This window comes from Ictalurus punctatus, chromosome 22 (assembly GCF_001660625.3).
Source record: "Ictalurus punctatus breed USDA103 chromosome 22, Coco_2.0, whole genome shotgun sequence".
Classification (NCBI taxonomy): Eukaryota; Metazoa; Chordata; class Actinopteri; order Siluriformes; family Ictaluridae; genus Ictalurus; species Ictalurus punctatus.
In genome coordinates this window covers 11,386,435-11,408,117 of record NC_030437.2, presented here as the reverse complement: position 1 = coordinate 11,408,117, position 21,683 = coordinate 11,386,435, and the positions used below count along the sequence as shown (strand labels likewise).

At 38.4% G+C, this 21,683-nt stretch overlaps 3 protein-coding genes across 6 annotated transcripts in view; 2 read left to right on the top strand and 1 right to left on the bottom strand.

Annotated features, from left to right (window-relative positions):
- Nucleotides 1-2,979, top strand: part of iqgap2 (IQ motif containing GTPase activating protein 2) — a 44,817-nt gene extending 41,838 nt beyond the window's left edge. The window contains exons 35-38 of the mRNA XM_017451814.3: nt 404-564; nt 651-794; nt 1,761-1,869; nt 2,100-2,979. Coding sequence (XP_017307303.1) covers nt 404-564; nt 651-794; nt 1,761-1,869; nt 2,100-2,213 — 528 coding nt within the window. The 3' untranslated portion in view covers nt 2,214-2,979. The remainder of the gene's footprint in view (nt 1-403; nt 565-650; nt 795-1,760; nt 1,870-2,099) is intronic.
- A 477-nt stretch (nt 2,980-3,456) lies between these two features.
- f2r (coagulation factor II (thrombin) receptor) lies at nt 3,457-7,086 on the top strand. The gene is made up of 2 exons (XM_017451815.3): nt 3,457-3,674; nt 3,899-7,086. The coding sequence occupies exons 1-2, from the start codon at nt 3,605-3,607 to the stop codon at nt 5,074-5,076; spliced, it is 1,248 nt and encodes a 415-aa protein (XP_017307304.1). The 5' UTR covers nt 3,457-3,604; the 3' UTR covers nt 5,077-7,086.
- ssbp2a (single stranded DNA binding protein 2a) overlaps nt 6,006-21,683 on the bottom strand; it is a 28,350-nt gene continuing 12,672 nt past the window's right edge. The window contains exons 3-17 of one of the 4 annotated variants that reach the window (XM_053674267.1): nt 20,686-20,747; nt 20,495-20,597; nt 13,404-13,484; nt 10,703-10,762; nt 10,514-10,595; nt 10,156-10,226; nt 9,994-10,055; nt 9,813-9,861; nt 9,670-9,705; nt 9,530-9,587; nt 8,731-8,801; nt 7,663-7,741; nt 7,528-7,556; nt 7,326-7,424; nt 6,006-6,137 (exon numbers count right to left, since the gene is read on the bottom strand). In XM_053674267.1, the coding sequence (XP_053530242.1) occupies nt 6,108-6,137; nt 7,326-7,424; nt 7,528-7,556; nt 7,663-7,741; nt 8,731-8,801; nt 9,530-9,587; nt 9,670-9,705; nt 9,813-9,861; nt 9,994-10,055; nt 10,156-10,226; nt 10,514-10,595; nt 10,703-10,762; nt 13,404-13,484; nt 20,495-20,597; nt 20,686-20,747 (972 nt within the window). In that variant the 3' untranslated portion in view covers nt 6,006-6,107. The remainder of the gene's footprint in view (nt 6,138-7,325; nt 7,425-7,527; nt 7,557-7,662; nt 7,742-8,730; nt 8,802-9,529; nt 9,588-9,669; nt 9,706-9,812; nt 9,862-9,993; nt 10,056-10,155; nt 10,227-10,513; nt 10,596-10,702; nt 10,763-13,403; nt 13,485-20,494; nt 20,598-20,685; nt 20,748-21,683) is intronic. The other 3 variants (XM_053674268.1, XM_017451818.3, XM_017451820.3) reach the window with 3 other exon arrangements.

Below are 21,683 nucleotides of genomic sequence, written 5' to 3'. Positions count from 1 at the left end.
GTAATATTATAAGGTGTTTCTGGTTTCTGCAGTGAAATTCTGACCATGTGGCCACTAGCTGTATTTTTTAACACATCTAAATTTTACATCTATATAATAATAATAATAATTATTATAATAATAATACTCATGGATTCAATTTCTTCCACACCATGATGATGCACAAATATTTACTAATTGTAATGCAGCTTTTACCTCAAGTAAAATGCACAGCTGTGCTTTCAAACACACTATCTTCAATGTGATGCACAGCACAGATATTTTGTGGTGGTGACCTCACACAGGGTCAGCTAAAATAGTAATTTTAAAAAACAAATAACTTCTTCATGACTCACTAGAAACAAATATTCACACAGCATTTTTAAAGGCAGTAGGTTAATCATTTTGTCCCCTTAAACAATAGGACATTCGCTACCAGAGGCGCTACAGGCAGAGGAGGAAAGGGGAACTGGTGAAGCTCCAGCAGACTCTGAGTGCCCTTAACTCCAAGGCAGCTTTCTACCAGGACCAGATCAACTATTATGACACCTACATCAAAACCTGCCTTGATAACCTCAACAGAAAGCGAGTGGCTAAAATTCTGCATTCATTTCACCTCGGAAAGGCTCCGTTTCATTCAACACAATGCAACTAATGTTGTGTCTTCACAGGAACTCTCGCAGATCCATTAAAATGAACCGAAAGGATGAAGAGAAAGGAAGTAAGAAGTCAAAACAGCAGTCTTTGAAGTACACAGGTGCCAGGTTGCATGAGAAAGGCGTCATACTGGAGGTTGAAGGCCTCCAGACTAACCAGTAAGTCTGTATTCAGTTTTAATGGTGAACGCATTTTTAAAATTCATTTACACTCTGAAATGTTATGCTAAATTTAATAAGCTGCTCAGATGGAATTGTTAGGAGGAGACAATCATATACTATTTTCAGAATAGTATGGGTTACCGTTAGTGTTGTATAAGGGCACCAGTTTCGGTATGACACTGGCAGAAAGGAAGCTCCGTATGAGCACTGGGCATGACTGTTTTGATGTTTCTACTCCAAACAAGGGAGGTTTGTAAAGCCAGCTTTACATGTGCCTGATAAGCTTGATAAGGAAGCCAAAAAAAAGAGAGCGGTTATGAGGAAAGATGATGCACTGAGCCAAAACAAGTCTAACTTGTGAAACAGTGTGCAGCACTGCTTAGCTACAAATAGATAGATGTTTGGGGTTTTTTCTGATCAGCACTGCAGTGTTCTTCTGTGCGTTTGAGAACTGTCACCTAGCAGTGGAATGTGTTTAGAACAGTAGAGGATTACACAGCCAGAACCAATTCGATTGCAGTAGATGGAAATGCATTTGATCAGTATCTTGAAAAGAGTTAACAGTCGGGAAACTGTCTGATCATACTCCATGACTAACTGGAAAACCAACACACCTTAACAATTCTACTTCACAAATAGAAGGAACAGATCTAAGGATGGGCAGCCTACATTACTGTACCTTACATAAATGTATCACTGACTTTTAGAGGGTGTTTTCAGTATGTTTCACAGCAACTTGCTCACGACTCATCTTTTTTAAAAAATTGTGAATAATAACAAAAGCAAATAAGGTCCACTATTTTCCACTTGACATGAACAGCTTTTTGAATTTACATACACATGTAAACAAAATGTATGTAAGAACTTTTTTTTGTTTTGTAAGAAATATATATATATATATATATATATTAGTTTTTACAAAACAATTGCTGGATATTATTTTTCCTTTTGCCTTGTCCCTAGGTTGAAAAATGTAATGTTTGACATCTCACCCTGTGAGGAAGTCGGGGATTTTGAGATAAAGGCCAAGTTTATGGGAGTTGAAATGGAAAAAGTCCAACTGCATTTCCAGGTAAATCCCTCTGAAACATTAGGATATGTGTGCTGTCAACATGTCTTTGTCATTCCTATTAATTTAAAAGAATCATAAAGGAAATGCTGATCACAAACAACCTGCCTTGATGTAATGTTTGAAAACACATATTAACGTGATTAGATTTTATGTTCCTACTATTATATCATTACTTTTTTACATACTATATGTAATATTTATGTATTGTCTTTTTTATTTTTCACTTGCAGGATTTGCTACAGCTGCAGTATGAGGGAGTTGCAGTCATGAAAATGTTTGACAAGGCCAAAGTCAATGTTAACCTCTTAATTTTTCTGCTAAACAAAAAGTTTTACGGAAAGTGACTTTTTCATATGAATATTCAGTGAACGGTCTTATGTGACCCTCAGTAAAAACAGAGTGCTGGTTTGGTAAAAATCCAGGAGCAACTAGAGCAGGAAATTCTGGGATTGGGTATTTAATTATAAGATATCTAAACATATTGAGAGTTTAAATATCAAGGCTGTACATGAACAATTAGCACTCATGCTAAAATTCTGTGGTATTGTTCAGGGCTGAGTTTCCCAAAAGCATAGCAGCTAAAGATCATCACAGAATGGTTGAGCAAGTATCACATTGTACATGCTCCCTCCCAGTTATGGTGATCTGAACTGAACGATAATCCCAGAACTCCCAGCGCAGAACTGGAATCAGACTGAAACCATGAAGACCAACACATCATTCCAATGAATCGCTTGGCTGACATCTTTTATTTTTATGCATCCTTTTGCCCAGTAATTGTACATGAATTCTATTTTAAATGGTATTAAAATTGAATTATATATTTTATATTTAGGTAGTGCTGTATGTGAAACACTGTTTTATATTACTGTGTGGAAAATTAGTTTTTTAATGAATTTCACAATGCACTACTGCCTCCTGTTCCCAAGTGGAAATTAAATAGAAAATAGCCAAAACAATTCAATTGAATTAGACAATAGGGGAAAGCCTTCCATTTCTATGTGATTAAGCTGTTTGCATCTTCTGAATAATCCTCGAGCTCTTAACGTGATACACTGAAAATTTGACTATTAATAAATAAATCACATCACCAATTGTCTTGCTTGCAAACTTATGGGTCTGCACAATTTTTTAAGCTTACATATGTATGTGTCTGCAGTGCCACCAGAATTATTGTTATTAAAATGATTAGACAGTGCATGTGAGTGGACTTCTGTAGACACACAGAAATACAGAAACTTGTGACCTGTTAATATACACACACATCTCAGCAGTCAAAATGGAGTTTTTTTAAATTATGATTTTATTACCCACTGCTGGCAATTAATTAAAAAACAAAATGAAACAACTGTTCATCATCACTTCACGTCTGCCTATTTCTTACTTAGATTTTTTTTTTTATTCTAAAGTGAACTTTAGCCAAGAACGTTAATACAGGATGTGTAAAAACATCTTGACATGCAGACAAGGGCTTTATCGTGACGTTAGGTGCCTGGGAATGCGTTGAGGGCCAAACAGAATTTGGGGGCGTTTATACGAGTACAGAAAGCACACAAAAAAACACAGGAGGAGGGAACTTGTGCCGCTGCTCCGTTACTCCAGCAATGACACAAGCACCAATCTCTGAAGACTCCTGAAGCACTGAGCAGTCAAACGGGAATTGCTGTTTATTATCGAGGCATTTATCCGCGCTGTGGAGGTTTATAACTGTGTAAAAGTGTGACATTTGGACATTATGGTGCGGTACTTTATTCTAACGGCTCTTCTGCCTCTAGTCGCTACAACAACCCTGATACCAAATAGCGGTGAGTTAATGTGTGACAAATTCTTCCTATCTCTCCAATTCATCATTCTACTTTTTAGGGAAAATACTGTAATTAATAAATAAATAAATAAGTAAAATAAAATAAAAATACTACAGTATTTTATGTAGCGTTATATAAATAGGCTTTAATTTCAGATAAGTTTGTATTTTAATTAGTGGCTTTAGGCACCTAACTACTTTATCCTTCCTCTGACTGTTCTGTAGATTTCTCAGATAAACAGAGCATAGTGCGGACGTTTTCTGGATTTTTCCGGACGGTCACGGACGAGCCGTTTGACTATCTGGATGTGCAGGAGGGCAGCGGCTCAGGCTTCAGCCAAGAGCGCGAGAGAGAGCAGCGCCACCCTGCGGGCAAAAGGCTCTATCACATCTCCAAAGAGGCCTCTCAGTTCCTCACGAGCCCTTTGGTGACCGTTTTCATCCCCACCATCTACACGCTCATCTTCCTCATCAGTGTTCCTCTAAACGTGCTCGCGCTGTTCATGTTTATCCGCCGCGTGCACCCCAAGAAGCCGGCTGCGATTTACATGCTGAACTTGGCCTGCGCAGACCTGCTTTTCGTTTTGCTCTTGCCCTTTCGTATCGCCTATCATTACAACGGAAACCACTGGATCTACGGCTCTGCCATGTGCCGCGTGGTGACTGCCGCCTTCTACTGCAACATGTACTGCTCAGTGCTGCTGATCACGTGCATCGCCGTGGACCGCTTCCTGGCCGTGGTCTACCCGATAGACTCGCTCATGTGGCGCAGCCCCAGAAACGCTTCGGCCGCATGCGCCGCCATGTGGCTTCTCTCCATCGGTGGGGTCACGCCACTGCTCGTGTCCGAGCACACCGTGCACGTGTCCGAATTGGACATCACCACGTGTCACGACGTGATGGACATCGAACACCTCCGCGGCTACTACCTTTACTTCTTTCCCATCTTCAGCTCGCTGTTCTTCTTCATCCCGTTTCTCTTCACCACAGTGTGTTACATTGGCGTCATTCAAACGCTGTGCGCGCTTGGCGGGGAAAACCGAGCCCGGAAGTCGCGCGCCGTCGCCATGGCAGCCACGGTGTTCGCCTTGTTCACCGCGTGCTTCGCGCCCACCAACATCATCCTGCTCACGCACTACGTGCGCTTCGCCCGCACGCACGACGACGCTTCATACGCTGCTTACCTGGTGGCCACGTGCGTGGGAAGCCTGAGCTGCTGCCTCGATCCGCTCATTTATTATTTCGGCTCGTCGCGCTGTCAGAAGCAGGTCCTGGCATTCTTCAAGCGTCGCTCTGCACTGGAGCGCTCTCAGCTCAGCAGCTCCAGCGGCAGCACCACATCCAGCAAGCTGGAGACTTTCAAAAGCAACTTAAGCAGCCAGTACAGTAAACTGGTTGCGTGAGCAAACCGCACATGACTCTACAAAAAAGTACTTCATCAGGATTGGGATTGATTGCACTCGTAGCACATGCGCCTTATACTAGCCTTAATGACTGCGTTATTAAATACATTGTTAAACCATTATCTTTACTGAATAGACAAGCCTGTAAAAATATGAAGCTGATCTGCATTTATTTAGTTACTCTACCAAGTTGCACAAGAAATTCTGTATGAAACTGTTTACGTACCCTAAAGAAGCAGTTTGACATTTTCTAAGCTGTATTCTACCTGTGCAGCAAATTGCAACTGTAAAGAAAACACTGATAAGCTTTCACTTTCCTCCCAACCAACCCTTAAGGGTTGTGTTTTGATGAAAAGGAAATATTTGAGGAAATGCGGTGAATGGGGTATCTTAAGGTAAAGGGCATTTTTAAAAAAACGACAAACTCCAAATGACGATTGTATTATGTAAACAAAATGTAATGTTACAGGAAATGTGCAAGAAAAAAAGTCATCGATAATTGAAACTGCAACAGTATACACAATATTTGGAAAAGAATCTGGCCACTTTAAAAACAGGAAACATAAGCTTTCCGTCAACATTCCTTTCCATGGAATCATCAGGGACAATAAGAATAATAAAAAAAACCCATCGCGTTTGTAGACAGCTGGCTAACACTGATGTTTCCTAAAAAAGCAGCAAATCCCCACTGATTTGTTCCTTTCATATCAGAAGAAATTCTCCACATTCCCTATAAACCTTAACAAAATGACTCATAAAGATATCATCACGCAATAACAAGACATGCATCAAGACAGACAGACAAATAGCATGAGAGATGAAGCAGAAATCCTGCAGAAACATTTGGATTGTTCTTTTCCACATGTGGGCTACAGAGTGACAGATTAAAACAAGCCTGCTTGTGGTTTGTTCAGACTGGCTGTGCTCGACCAGGGAAATGTTTGCATGTTACACTCCAGCACTTCCATGAGGAACATCCGCGATGAGAATCCAAGTGCGTTTGTTTCTTCATTGCTTCAATGTATTCAGTCTCACACGCTCATCGTCATGTTGGGAGAGTACTGCAGATAAACAGAAACCTCTCTCATATACAGTATAAAAAAATGGCACAGGCAATAAAAGTATTAAATAAGCACCTGTAATCTATAGCGCAGCTTTAATAGAAGCCATGTACCTCTGACAGGCTATGCCCATGCACACTGTAATATTATTTGTAAAAGAATAACATCACTTTATGTTAAATAATTGTGTTACAAACTATTTCTTCTCACACGTGAGTACTAAATTGTCCAAGAAATCAATCAACTTGCATATTACTATTTTAATGAACCTGTAATATTTCATTCATAATGAAATTCTGAGTTGACTTTTTAGTTTATACTGCTTTCATCAACACAATGGTACATTTGTCAATTTTCACTTTGGTTAATGGTTTCCTGCATTATCCACAATGACATTTGACTACCTTGTAATACCTAAAGAGAGCGATGCAGCAGAGCTTTACTCCTTTAATCTGTCGATCTCCTCATCTGTACACTCTGCTCAAACAGATCAGGCTCCAAAGTGTGCATGCTGATACCACTAACCTCTTTTGGGAATAATGAAAATACAGCACCAACCAACAAAATGGCACCAGAATCACTAAACACATCACAAATATTTCAGCGTAAATATTTCATGTGTTTCGGGGTGTCATTTTTCTTTTTCTCCAATCGTAAGAGGATAACTTTTACTTTTACTAATAACTTTTTTTCTCTAATAATGTGGTCAAATCTAGCTAGCGGGTTTGTGGCTGAGAAGTGAATAAAGTGTACCTATCACAGCTTAACCTTAACTTTGTCAAGAACAGAAATTTATCTGCACAAAATGACTGAGAATTAATTTTTCAAATCTGTATAGAAATGGCTCTGTAAGCCTGATGCATGTATATGATGTTTAAAAGTGAATTATCTAGCCATTTCATTTAGCTGCAGTCCACACTAATTAAATAAATACGTTAACTTGCATAAACTGTATGTTTTTGTGTATTTTTTTTTTTTTTACATAGGTGATGAAAATTGTTGTGTGCTTACAATTACAACATATTTGGACACTAGGATTTAATCAGACTCTTAAAAAAAAAAGGCAAGCTCCACTCCTGATCAAAACCTTTTTAGCTAGACTCTATCACACGAATGATCTCTCTTAATTTTTCTCCGTCAATGTTTAGACCACTTCAAAAGAGAAATATCATAAACTTGGTGACATACACTCTCGTTCTGAAAGGGGTTGAGGAAGCTGCTTGCCATTTCTCCATCACCTCTTGGTGTACTGGGCTGGGTGTTCATACTCAGGTTCCCAGGGGAGCTCTGAGGAAAATATACAAATACAGATCAATATTATGTCAAATTCACATACCTTTATATAGACACGAATCAGAGTCTTTCAGGAAAGCAAAGAAGCCTCTCTTACTTTTGGGAGGCTGTCAATGTCACCTGATGCTGATGAGACAAAAAGAAAGAGTGAAGTCTATTTATGAAAGGAAGGAGAGCAGACAACTACTATGATACTTAGCAGGGTTTTGTAATATGTTGGTCATGCTCATACCTAATGAGCCGTTCAGAGGATGAGCTTCTATTCCTGCAACTCCTCCCAGTGCACCATCACCACAAGGACCAACAGGAAACTAAAGTATAAAGGACAATAACACAAATACACACGTGCATTCAATTCTATTCAAACTTGTGCTCTGTACATTTAATCTAAAGGTGTTTCTTTTATCCACACCACATTAACTTCACTATTAACAGTCACTATTATAGAAACATTGGCATAATCTCAAAATATAACAGCACAAAATATTTTATGACACTGAAGGATATAACTGTCTGGTGAGAAAAAATCTTGTGCACATCAATGTGACTGTCACAGCTATTGATGAGAATGAGGAGAACTTCACGTCGCAGAAAAGATACCGATTGCTGGATGAAAGATAAACACACTGATGGCAGTATAATTGAGTTTGAACTAAAACACACCAAACACAAGTTATCCACTATTTGGCTATCTATTTAGCTTAAACAACTTAACAACTCGGTAAAGATACAAACTCAACAGTAATGGCCATTCATCTGACTATCACTCACTAGCTTCCCACTCAATAATGTCCAGCCCAACTACATCTCAAAAACCATACAAAAAGCCCAGAAACTAGCCCAAAAAATTGAAGGCATTGGAAAAGGGAGACAAAATGTTCTTCTTTTTCCCAGTCTTTGCGTGGAAAACAAGTTTGCCATTATTTGCAACATATTCAATACACCTTTTTTTCATCGTCTAGCATGGGCATTATCCTCTCCATAATCTTCCTTTAGTCAAACATATTTGGAATATATCTTACAACAGATATGGTTCTGTATGTTGTAAATGCACTTTATGCATTTCCACGTTTGAGGAAATTGATTAGACGTATTTCAGATTTTTTAAATGAAAACAAGATCTTGGCAGTCACAGAGTATTTTTAAGCTAATCTGTAAAACACTAACCCAATTTGCCATAATAAAAAAACGTGACCCTGGCAACCCTGCTGGCATCCCATATTACTAGTTGGCTAAAAACTTTTAAACAGTGCAGGGGTATGCCAACCAAATAGCTAAGAGGGTGCTGGATGGGTCTTACATTCGGCCTGTTTCCATTGGGAGGGATTGAATTCATCACACTGTACATGTTGTCTCCTGAACTGGTTGACTCTGAAATCAAACAGAAAAAGTTATTCCACAGTGATGAGCTGGATACAGACGATAAAAGCATTATTACTTTAAGTACAATCTAATACACTATATGGCCAAATGTTTGTGGATACCTGACCATCACACCCATATGTGCTTGGTGAACATCCCATTCTAGATTTAGTCCCCCTTTGCTGTTATAATAACCAAAACTCTTCTGGGAAGGCTTTCCACTAGATGTTAGAATGTTACTTTTGGATTTGTGCTCATTCAGCCACAAGAGCATTAGTGAGGTCAGGCTCACTGGGGTTATGGTTAGTGTGAATCAGTGTTTCAATTAATTCCAAAGTTGTTCAGTAGGGTTGAGGTCAAAGTTCACTTTGCAGGTTACTCGAGTGCTTCCATACCAATCTTGGCAAACCACGTCTTCATGGAGCTCATTTTGTGCACAGGAGAATTGTGATGCAGGAACAGGTTTGGGTCTCTTAGTTCCAGTGAAGGGAAGTTGTAATGTTACAATATACAAAGATATTCTAGATAATCATGTGCCTCCAACATTGTGGCAAAAGTTTAGGGAACTCCTACATATGGGAGTCATGGTCAGGCGTCCACATAGTTTTGGCCATATAGTATGTTATCAGTCTGCCTCTGTAATGTCCTCTCAAATCCTATCTGTGAACATTTAGGTTGATGGTTTAGTGTTGCTGGTGCTCCTGAGACAGGGACTTGATACAGGACCAGTGTTTTACCTGCAGGACTGGGCATGATCGGTGTCCCTGGAGCACCTCCTCCACTTCCCATTGGACCCTATGAATACACTCAATCAGCTCGATCAAACTGTCTGGCTTTTCTTATGTGGAACAAATTTGTCTGTCGAGAAAACACCTACTGTGTAACTTCCTGGAGACGAGGATGAGTATGGAATCTGCAGTGAGAAACAAAGACAAAGAGTGTGTGCACAAACTGTTTATATAATAGTTTATTGTGAATGTTTACTGGCTGAGGCTTTGGTTTGGGTTCTAGTGCACTCACTGAGTTGGCGTTTGGAGGATTCATCCAAGACCTTCCTCCTCCTGGAGTCCTACACACATAACAGAACAGAAACAGCAGTTCCAGCTTCTCACATGCAATGGATAGATGAACAGGTGATGCGTAGTAAAAATATGAGGGAAGTCGATAAAACTAAATCAGAGTGGCTTCTGTGCACACTCACATGCTAGGCATTGCTGGTCCCATTAATGAATGTAAAGGAGGCCTCATTCCACCTGCCATGTTCTGCAAAAAACCCATCATCAATGGATCACCAGTTTTAATCATAAACTTGTAGTTATGCTCATCTACAACGGGAGCTGCTGAGAGGATATGTTGTTCAAACCTGTGGTCCAATAGGAACCATTCCTCTTGGAGGCATCATTCTCTGCATTGGCCCATTCATGTGAAGATGGCCTGAGAAAGAGCAGGATCTTTCATGAAGATGCTTTAAACATATCAGTACCCAAAAAAGCTCATGATGACACTGTGAACATTGGTGTCTCAGAAGTTAAGTTTCTGAGCTAGTAATAATAAAATTTTGAGTTATAATCCTGGAGAATTGTCAAAGAACCACAGGTGAATTCTAAACCATCAACTGCTCATTTATATTCATGGACTGTATTGTGTCTCAATTGTAAGTCACTTTGGATAAAAATATCACTCAAATAAAAAAATGTGCTAAAATAGAAAACCTTTCATACTGAGAATGCTGGGAAACATCTCACCGGGCTGTCTCATAGGATCCATCCCACTTAAGAGTGGCTGGTTGCCTGGGCCCATTGCCTGGACATAATGTTTAATAATTAGTGTCACAATACCTTTACAGTGACTCAAGATATTTAATGCAGGAAACAGAAAGTGAAATGTGCACTAGGGATGCAAGCCTGTACCTGATTGGGCATTCTGAGAGGAGCTCTGGGGCCTCCAGGGCAACGAGGGGACATGAATTGCTGTTAAAATGCAAGAACATGGACCTCTGAAAAAAGACTGATAAAATACTTACAACTGATACTCAGTGAAATATACTGGAAAACAATTAGCAAGGTCTCACTGTAATTTACTTGCATTGTTTTGGCCCTACAGTACTTTAAGTGAGCCATACTTATGTGTTTGCTTCCTTTCCTAAGAGTAGAAGTGAAAATTAACAGACAAAGACTAATGATGCTAATTCTGAACACCACCACCAGAGGGCAATGTGAGACCATCTTTCATCAACAAACATCAGCTTTGCGTAAACCACCTAACCTCATGGCAAACCTTTGAAATGCACTTGTTTAACCCTGAGCGGCTTTTTTACAATACAAAAAAACAAACAGAAAAACTAGCATGCTTATGCTATGGCTTTATGACCTTATGGTACTCCAAAAGAAAGTTATCCAGCATCTAAATAAAAAATCAAATAATACAAAGCACCAGAGGCAAAGAATGGCCAGTGAGTGCTGGTTTCATGCTCATCTTTAGACACAGACTGGACTTTTAAAGGGCAAAAAAAAAATCGTAGCCTCAGATTCTTGTTCTTGGCGGACAGAAGTGGTACCTGATGTGGTCTTCTGCGGTCGTAGCCCAGCTGCTACAAGTTTCAACATGTTGAGCATTCAGAGATGCTTTTTTGCTCACCGCGGTTGTAAAGAGTTATTTATTTTCATTACCGTAGCCCTCCCGTCAGCTCAAAAAGTTCTGGCCATTCTACTATAACCTCTCTCATCGACAAGGTGTAACAACCCCCACCCCCCAAGGAGCCACTCACTAGATGTTTTTTGTTTTTTTGCGCCATTCCGTTCTAAACTCTACAGATTGTTGTGCACAAAAATCCCAGGAGATCAGTTTCTGAAATACTCGAAATACCATGTCTTGCATTAACAATCATGCCATGGTCAAAGTCACTAAGATAAAAAAATTCCCCATTCTGATGTTTGATTTGAACTGAAGCTTTGACCTGCATCTGTATGCATTGTTCTGCTGGTATATGATTGTCTGATTGAATAACATGAATAAGCAGGCCAGCGAGTATATATTTCAGAGAAATTGACAATAGAAATCTACTGTATACCAATCCCCATGGTTGTACATACAAATGCCAACAACTGGCCAGTTTCTTTTGATGTGTAAATTGATTACAGGATGAATAGGCTTTTATTGGAGATAGACATGGGACTGGAGTGATGGTAAAGCTTTTCTGGGAGTTGTGAATGCGAATGAAGAATGCGAATGAAGAACGTCAGTTGTCCTTAGTGGGGCAGAAGAGTGGCTCAGAGTTCAGCTGCTGACATTAAATCAATCTGTTTATTCTCTGCTCTCTGAGTGGATCTCCATAAATTCCTCGCTGATGCACTCCAGAGTATTATTATTGGCAAGCGTGCAGGAGTGCAGGCTATTACAAAAGAAAAAAAAACAGCTAAACAAGTACAAACACAGACTTCCTTTGTACCTAATGAATTCCCGATATCACACAATAACACTGTAATACCAGTTTCTGGGAAGAAAAATACATAAAATGATTCACTATCATCTCCCCACGTTACAACCTGGGGTAGGTCTAGGGTAAATCGGGGTTCAATAGCATATGGTGAAATGTGGAGGGAGGAGAACGGAGCCAATAACCAATAGACACACAATCCAAAAATAAACACACCACTATTTTTTGTAACCTTGGTGTGTGGTGTACAGGCAAATTTGTCATTACTCCAACACTGACATCAAATATACTAGAGCACTGAGCACATACAGTACCATGTAGGGGCACCTGAACATAGCCCATCTCTATGCCTTGGCAAACTGGTTTAGTGAACCACTAAAAGTCTTATCTGACAGCGGTAGCACACCCTCTCAAATTAAAGACTGGGCAGCCTACTGTCACATAATACAGAAAATGACATCAATTTCCTCTTAAAGTAAAAATCCTTGAATGTTTGATTAATATCTATATTTGCGATAAAGCTGGTATGACAATAAAGTTAAATACAAACAAAGAATAAAGGAAAAACCCACCCTTATCTAACTTGTATGCTATTCCTTAAAATGCAACCTTCTGATAGAGGCACCAGTGGGATTTAGGCCTCACTTCATGTCTAGGTAAGAGAGCGATGCAGCAGCACTTTAGTCTTTTAATCTGGCCAGAAGATCACTTCCTCATCTGTGTGCTCTGCTCAAACAGATCAGCTTCCAAAGCTGCAACTTTCATGCTAATAGTGCCGTCAACACGATAGTGCTTGTCATCTCATAGATCACTAACTAGCCGAGTCAAGTTTCTGCTGCAATTCTGCATAACTGGGTCATACTAATGCATTGCATTCTGGAAAGTTTTGAATACTGGAAATGGGTGAGTGAGCAAAAACCTGAGTTGCTCTTTTGTTTCTGGTGCAAACAGTGAAACCTGACCATAATTCCTTAAGTTTGAGATTAAAAATACAGCTCCACTAACAAATTAGCATGAGAATCACTAAACATGTCACAAATATTCCTTAAAGTTTCCTGTATTTTTTTTTTTTTAAGTGTTTTTTTTTTTTTTTGTAATTTTCTTAAATTTTCATCTCTTTTTCACTTTTCTGTAAAGGTTGAAGTATTCATGCATGTCAGCATGTATTTTTGTACCTGGAAGAATCCAGGTGGTAATGGCATTCCCTCTCCAGGAGGGAGATTCCCACTTGCAGGGCTGGGTATGGCTGCTGCACTCTGGGAGGAACACACACACACACACGAACACACACACACACACACACACACACACAAAACAAACTATATTACTTGTTAGCTACTAAGGAAAACCAAGCTAAAGGTCTGTAGTTAGGAGAGTGAGGAATGAATAATAAATCTGGACTCACTGATAGATCCAGGGAGTTTAAGGGGTTAAACACCCACATTCAGTAAACACCTACACACAGTACAGACACTTTACAGGATTGAAAACACAGAGAGGAAATCCGAAACAATAGCAGGTCGAGAAAGCCTCGCACCGTCTGACAAACTCATTTGGTCCACTGAATAATTAACAGTGCTGAGTAACTAGTGGACCATGTGAAGGTTTTAGCTGTCTGCTTGCTCTAAATAGAAAAGACTCTAGCTCTTTCCAGTTCTTCATCTATATCCCATCTATCTTTAGAACATATATATTTATTCTGAATATGTCTTATTTCCATTTTGACACCAACAAACCCAACTTTTTATAATACTTTGCATAAGTAACTGGTTAACGAAAGACAGAAAAAGAAGTAAGTGAGACAGCAAAGTTAAAAAAATAGAAATTATGATATCTACACCAGTGACTGTTCATCATTGTTTTTATGGCAATGGACAAAATACTAAAATAGACACATTGACATCTAAGATAGCTGCCAGCTGGTGAAACTGTATTTTACTTTACAGTAATTAAAAGAAAAGAGATAGATGTTTGGTATATATGTATGTAGTGTTATATCCTTACATTATAATCAAAACTGCCTATAAATGTGCATAATTGCTGTTGTTGCTGTTGTTGATAACATGACATCACTTTTAAGACAAGCTTTCAGAAAATTCACTTACCAACTGGTAATTACAAGTGCGGCAAAAAGATTTTTGCACGTTATGAGAAACTCGTAATTAAGAGAAAATTTTAAGTATCATAATTTTGACATGACGTACTATAACTGCATTCATTTTTAACCGTGTTATTTCTTCTATGTTAAATTGCATTTAACTTTACCATGTTATACATTTTTTTAAATAAACATCAGAAACTGTATCTGAACAAATTCTCCTGATAATTTGGTACATCAGTTTGTTCATTGGCTGAAAAGTGGTAGCATGGCCCAGAGGACAGTGTACTGTATGCAGAGTTTCAGTATTCAGAAGCATGGAGACAACAATAATTCATTACAACAGGCATCACAGCTGCAACTTCTGACTGCAGGCGAAGGACAGTGGAGAAGGTCACAGCATCTGTTTCAGGTTTGCATATGGAAGTGTGCACCATTTCAAACCATTTCAAGAAGCTTTTGAGTACTGTAGTAGTATTAAGTTTATGTTCAATAACCCAAAGGATACAGTTCACATAGAAATATATTACAAGCATACACTATACACTATGATTTTAATTTGACTGTATAAAGCAGTTTTCTTGTACACGTATTCTCCAGGGATCATGATCAGATTATTCTGAAGTGAGCTTTGTCTGCTTATCAGTCCATATTGATTAGATGTGGTGTTTCTGTGTTTGAGTGTTAACTTCAGTAGAGAGAAGGATTCCATCTTTCTCATTATTAGAGAAACGTGGTGAGAATGATAAGTGGCCTCGTCTAGACAACCCCACCATAGAATAAGCATCTGTCAAAGACACAGGAAAATTGTGTGCTGCCGAACAGAGACATTAACAAACCTGTTTCTGTAAAACATTTTCCTATCCTTCTGCTTCGTAATAACATTATTTACACAGTCTCTAGACAACTGGTTGATTCCAATCATCCTGTCTGAAAATCTCAGACAGTGGTGAAATGATACTGGGACAGTCTTATGCACAAAGCAGGGAAAACAGTTGAAGTCAGTCAAGGTGATGACAGTCTGCTGGAACCAGGACAACTTTTAAAATAATATTCTAGACGCAAAAAAAAAAAAAAAAAAAAAAAAAAAAACAACCAAAAAAAAAAAAACCCCGCTGTGTTCTAAAACACTTTATCCCATTAAAGAATTAGGCTATTATTCAGTTATTTACAGTAAAGCACAGGTACAGCCTGGCCGTTGGGAAGTTGGAAGTATTCTCTTCTCTCTCTCACATGCTCGTGGGCAGCTGACAGGTGACTCACTCTGTAACAGGCCACCACTATAACACTTCCAATCAAAGAGTTATGATTGGTTCAGTCAACAATTTCTTATGTGTATGTACATATGCACACTAAACAATGATGAAGAGAAAGCAGAAAATTAAAGTGTGAGGCCAGTTTCACAGTAGAAACTGTGGAGGAGTCTTGCTCTATATTGTAATAGTAGTTGATTATTTTGGACAGTCTATTCTCATCTATTCTAAGCCATCTGAAATCAAAATCAATGACTAATTAGGTTTCCAGTCCCTCTGGTAAAGCATGTTCTAAATTATTCAGTTATTATCTTAAAGCCAATGCAATAACATTAACCTTGTGAGGAATGATTTTGTGGACAAGCTGGTTGTTGGTTACATGCAAAGAAAATAATTTCACTGTGTGTAAGTGACAAATAAAGACTTTATTTGACTTATAACTAGCCAGTAAACAGCTCTAACATAACATAATGACAGGAAATATACAGATGCTAACACCCTCTTTTTCTCTCTCGTCCTTCCTCATTACTTCCATCCATCCATCCTCAGCTATGCCATTAACCCACTTCCTGTGTGAGCTTTGGGGAAAGATGTCATTTAAAAACAAGGAGGGGGGAAAATGAGATAAACTATTGCTCTTTTAATGCCAGTGAACTTTGGAAGCTTGGTGGAAAATGTGAGGAAGGAAAGAAATGCAAGATGAGGGACATCAGGAAAAGAGGAAAGGGACACCAGTTTTCACCAGCAATGTCATGACCGCCTCTATACAAGTTTACTACATGGCACCAAATTTAGACAGTTTTAAAGAAATATTTACACCAAAACATAATTTAGTGCTTTTGCACTGTAGTGCCTAAAGTGCTGGGTACAAAAACTGAGCACAATAGTTCCAGATGTGTGTAATCAAAAGCATTTGAGCTTCATCATGTCGTCCTAGCTGCCAACATTAGTTTCCACTCACCATTAAGAGTGCTGGTTTGATCTTTCTCTTTAAAATGTAAATGAGACCCCAAAACAGCCTCGCTCTCTTTCCTCCCCTGCATTTTGGGTTGAAAACCTTCATTAACATGCTTAAATGCCAACAAAATAGTACAAGCTATTTCATGGTGGCATGCTTCTCATCTTGCTCCTGTTTATGTTCAAGTGTGTGTGAACACAATAAAAACGAGTGTGTGGGCAACACTGGCTCTCAGGCTGAACAACATTATGTCAGCAAGAAATCCAAGTGTTACACAGACTAGTGAATACTGAAGAGGAGATGTCTGAAAGGAGCAGGCTATAATGTGAGTGCAGTGTAAAATATATGTAAATTGAACAGAATCTGATGTAAAATTCAGATAAAAAAAAAAACCCAAAACAAAACAAAAAAACAAACCTGTCCATTTTATGGCCTTCTTTCTTAGTAATGATTAGTGACTTTACAGGAGCAGAAATCTCAGGTGACTCAGAGGTTTGGTACATAGACTTCCTCTGCCTCTTAATATCTTCAAAGGATCAGTTAGATGCCTCTTTTAGATGGAACATTCATATACAGCAAAAAAAAAAAAAAAAAACATTATGTTGTCTAGTATAGCTTTTCTGAAACACTAACGGATTGTGGATAAAAATAGTTTATACTTATGAAGTCGGTTCTGCTCAGATGCAAAGTGTTGGTTTAGGAGAGAACATGATGTTTATAGCATTTGCGGAAGTATGAATAATATCTGATTGCTAAAAAAAAAGGTCAATGTCATAAATCAAGATTAGAAATTTCAAAGTAAATCACAGGTGCTTGAAGATAATCTGAGGCCATCTGTCCAGCAGTTGAAGTTGAACTGAAAGTGGACTTTACAACAGGATAATGATCCTAAGCACACTAGCAAGTCCATCAAGGAATGGTTCAAAAAGAAGAAATGGAGGGTTATGGAATGGTCTAGTCAAAGCCCAGATTTGAATCCCGTTGAATTGCTGTGGCAGGATTTGAAACGGGCAGTACATGCAAGAAAACCCTCAAACATCTTGCAACTGAAAGAATATTACATGGAAGAGTGGTCAAAAATTCCAGCAAGCCTGGTGGACAATTATGCAAAATGCCTACAAGAAGTTATTTCTGCTAAAGGGGGAATACTAGCTACTGAGGCCAAGGGTGTACTTACTTTTTCCACAGAAGAATATCACATATATTGATATTTCTGTTGAATAAATGATTGAAAAAGCGAACTTTCCTTGTGGTTTTGTTCAAGTATATCGACTTTATTAATAGGCACTGTTTCAAAGATCATTAAATGTTTGAAAAATGTCCAAAAAGCCAACCGTTTCAATGAGGTGTACTTATTTTTTCACATGACTGTATATAGGAGAGCTGGCATAATTGTAACATGTTTATTTTCTCTAAATGCACACATGGAATGATGACTTCTTTATGTGCATGTAGAAAGTCATCACTCCTCTGTGTCTGTCTGAAAAAGCCAGTGATCTATCTCCTGCTGGAGATATGTGTGAAAACCCATTTTGTGCCATATAGGTAATGACACTGGAAGTATTTCTCTGTTAGGTTTTCTGAGCAGTTGTGTATGGTTATCTCTACACTATCTGTTAGTACAGTGTTCACAGTTTGTGCATGCTCCTTCTGTTTGCAAGATTGTGAGAAATCATGGGTACAGCCTGTCGTGCAGTGGTAACAACTGTTATAACTGTACAGCATCTTGCTTCAAGCGTCTCAGAATGTTAAACATACTGAAAGATGTGAGCACTGAGACAGAACACACACACAAATACACACAAACACACACACAAATTCCTGCATGCATAATTAACTGTAGTTGCAGGGTGCATAAAGATGTTTTCCTTTCTTTACTCATAAAATTATGGTTAAACTATTGTAACCAAATACTATACCATAATAAACATGTCTACTATCATATAAAAAACTATTAAGTAGGAGCATACTATATTATATACTGAAGACATCTGAAATTGAAATCAAGAGATAAATATCGACGGCGACTCACTGACATCATCAAATTGTTGGTTTCTTATTTTGTGATGCTTTTCCAGGCTTTTATAGCAGCCTCTTTCAGTTGTTGCTTGATTCACGGTGTTTATCCCTTCAGTTTCCTCTTCAGGAGGTGAAATGCATGCTCAGTTGGGTTAAGGTCTGGTGATTGACTTGGCCAGTCTAAAACCTTCCACTTTTTCCCGCTGAGCATCTGTATATTTCCTGTCATTATGTCATGTTACAGTTGTTTACTGGCTAGTTGTAAGTCACATGAATTCTTTATTTGTCACATACAGTCCCCTACAAAACTATTGGAATGGCAAGGCCGATTAGTTTTTTCTGCTGTACACCAAAGACATTTGGGATTGATCAAAAGAGTTTAGGATTTCAGCTTTTATTTCCAGGCATTTACATCTAGATATGTTAACATAAACATAGAACCTTTTGTATCAGACCACCCAATTTTAGGTGAGCAAAAGTATAGGAATAGATAAGACTTGTGGTAAATTAAAGTAAATAACACTTAATATTTGGTTGCAAGCCCCTTGCTTGCAATAACCGCACCTAGCCTTTGATTCATTGAAATCACTAAATTGTTGGTCAGCCTCTTTTAGTCGTTGTTTGTTTAGTTGATTTTCTCCCTTCAGAGGTGAAATGCACATTTTCTCCTATAAGCTGTTCCTATACTTTTGCTCACCAAAGAAATTGCGTGGTCTGCCACTGAAAGTGCCATGTTCCAAGTTGTTTAACACATCTAGATGTAAATATCAGGAAATGAAAACTGAAATTCTCAACTATCATCTCATATTCATCTTTTGATCTCGATCCCAAATTTCTTCAGCATATAGCCAAAACAAAAGAATTGGCCTTGCCATTCCAATTCTTTCAGAGGGGACTGTATATTAATTACACTACAGTTTCAATTGATTTACCTCATGTACATGAAAGTTTACTGTATTTGAGTGGTGTTACAATTTTGCCACATTGTGCTATTATAATTGTAACTCAGGTCTCCTTTCAGTTTCAGTGAAATTATATCATTTGAATCATTTGCTGATGATATCGGGAAACTGACACAAGCTAAAACAAGCAAACATATGCATGATGTTATGTGGGAAGTGTGAAGTCTAGAATTAAAGTCAAACAATAAAAATTGCAATTGTACCAGCCCTCTGCTAATTTTATAATATTGCGTTCATTACTGTCTTTATAACAATGAGATAGCGGACTTTCTACATAACTGGATTATAAAAACACATTTATATATTGATAACGTGTTTTTTTTTCTTTTTCACAGATGTTCCACAATGTTAACTATAACTGTAAATTAATTTTGCAAACGTTAAAACACGTTGGGCTTTAACAAATAAAAAAGGGTAATTGTTGGTAAATGCTGTGGTATAAGAGGAATAAAACACTTAAAATGATCAACTTTTCATGGCAGCACCTTGATTATTTTCCTATAATAGCATTATATTTTATTCCTTATCTATTCCCAACTCTTTTGAATGATCAATAGCTAATGGATTTGTCTATGATATTCTGGCAAAGTATCAGCAGTGTATACTTGCTAGCTGTAGCAGTACTATTGGGTTGAACTGTGGTATCAATAAGTTGCATTTTTCAAAGGACAAAGAATCCTATGCTATCCTGCGCTGAACTCCCATTTGGCATTTTTGCCTTTAATCTTTCTCTCCACTTTCTAATGGTGTTGACCATAAGGGTATGACATCATCCTTTGTGTCGCTTCACAACCCATTTATCATCCCTCCCAGGGTCCTCAATTTCTCTGTCTCACAGCTGCAGCTGCGCGAATTCCCAATAACAACACCCCAGCTTGTTAAAAAAATCTGACGTGCAAAAATAACACACGTCCTTATTTGTCTTACAGAAAATTCAAACCAAGTATTACTACAACAGTTCTTTTACAAAGCTCACCATAAGCAAGTCACTCACATAGTCATGGAAAGCTTTGGCCTCACTTGAATGTTCACACGTTTCTCTCCTTTCCGGAGCTGCACAGTAGAGATCCCAGAAAACACTGCAAATCAAAGCAACCTCTGCATTAATTAACCCAAGCTTCATCAGGCATGTATGGAGATTTGTTATACTGGATGTGAGCTGCGTACCACCACCAGGAGTGAAGGAACCCAGGTGGCTCTCCCAGCGTGATGTTCTTCTCCCAACGGATCTGCCAGGGCCAGAAAGAGAACACTAGGATGAGTGATTACAGTCTTACTGAAGAAGTACAGCTGAGTCATCCTGCATGTAATTAATAGCGGTTTAATTTCTGGAGTCATGGCTATAACTGATAAGAGAATAAAGTCTGTAGTCTATAAACCCATCATAGGTTTTGCTCTTGGCTCGCTTTAAAAATTTGTTCACTGGCTTCTTATGAAATAAATCTCAACATGAAATCATTGTTTATGTTAAAGGATTCATTTTTAGAGTCATCTGCTGCCTGTGAAGTGAATCATGCAATAAAAACATTGAGCTTCCCTCTTCCTTCAATCTGACCAGCTAAATCTGCCCCTTCTGATAAAACCACATGTATGTATGTGTTGACTATTAAGGAAAAGGCACTTGGGCAATTGTACTCCATCTGTTGCTAATAGCTAATGTAAATGAAATATAAAATCCTTAAATTAAGAAACTAGCTAGAACCACTGCAATATTGCACATCTAATTTTATCTAATGAATATTTTGAAATTATATTATTATTATTATTATTATTATTATTATTATTATTATTATTATAGGTCTGGGGCAGCATAGTGGTACAACAGGTAGCACTGTCACCTCACAGTTCCAGGGTCCTTTCATATCTTTTCTACAGGAACAGCTAATTAACAGGGATTTGGATGGCAGATACTTTATATAATCTAAGCCTAAAGGATTCTCAGAGGATAGAGACTGATGAGACTGAGGAATCCCAGCCCCTGCGGAACCTGAGCAGGACTTGGCACTTTGCAGATTCTCAGTAACATGACAATGGCAGTATTTTTGGCTTATTAACTTCAAGATGGAGAAAAAAAGAAAGGCTGGTGAGGGAAGGACTGTTTGTAGTTGCTATAATGTAAGCGATAACAGGAACTTTCATGGATGACCCACAACATTATATGTATA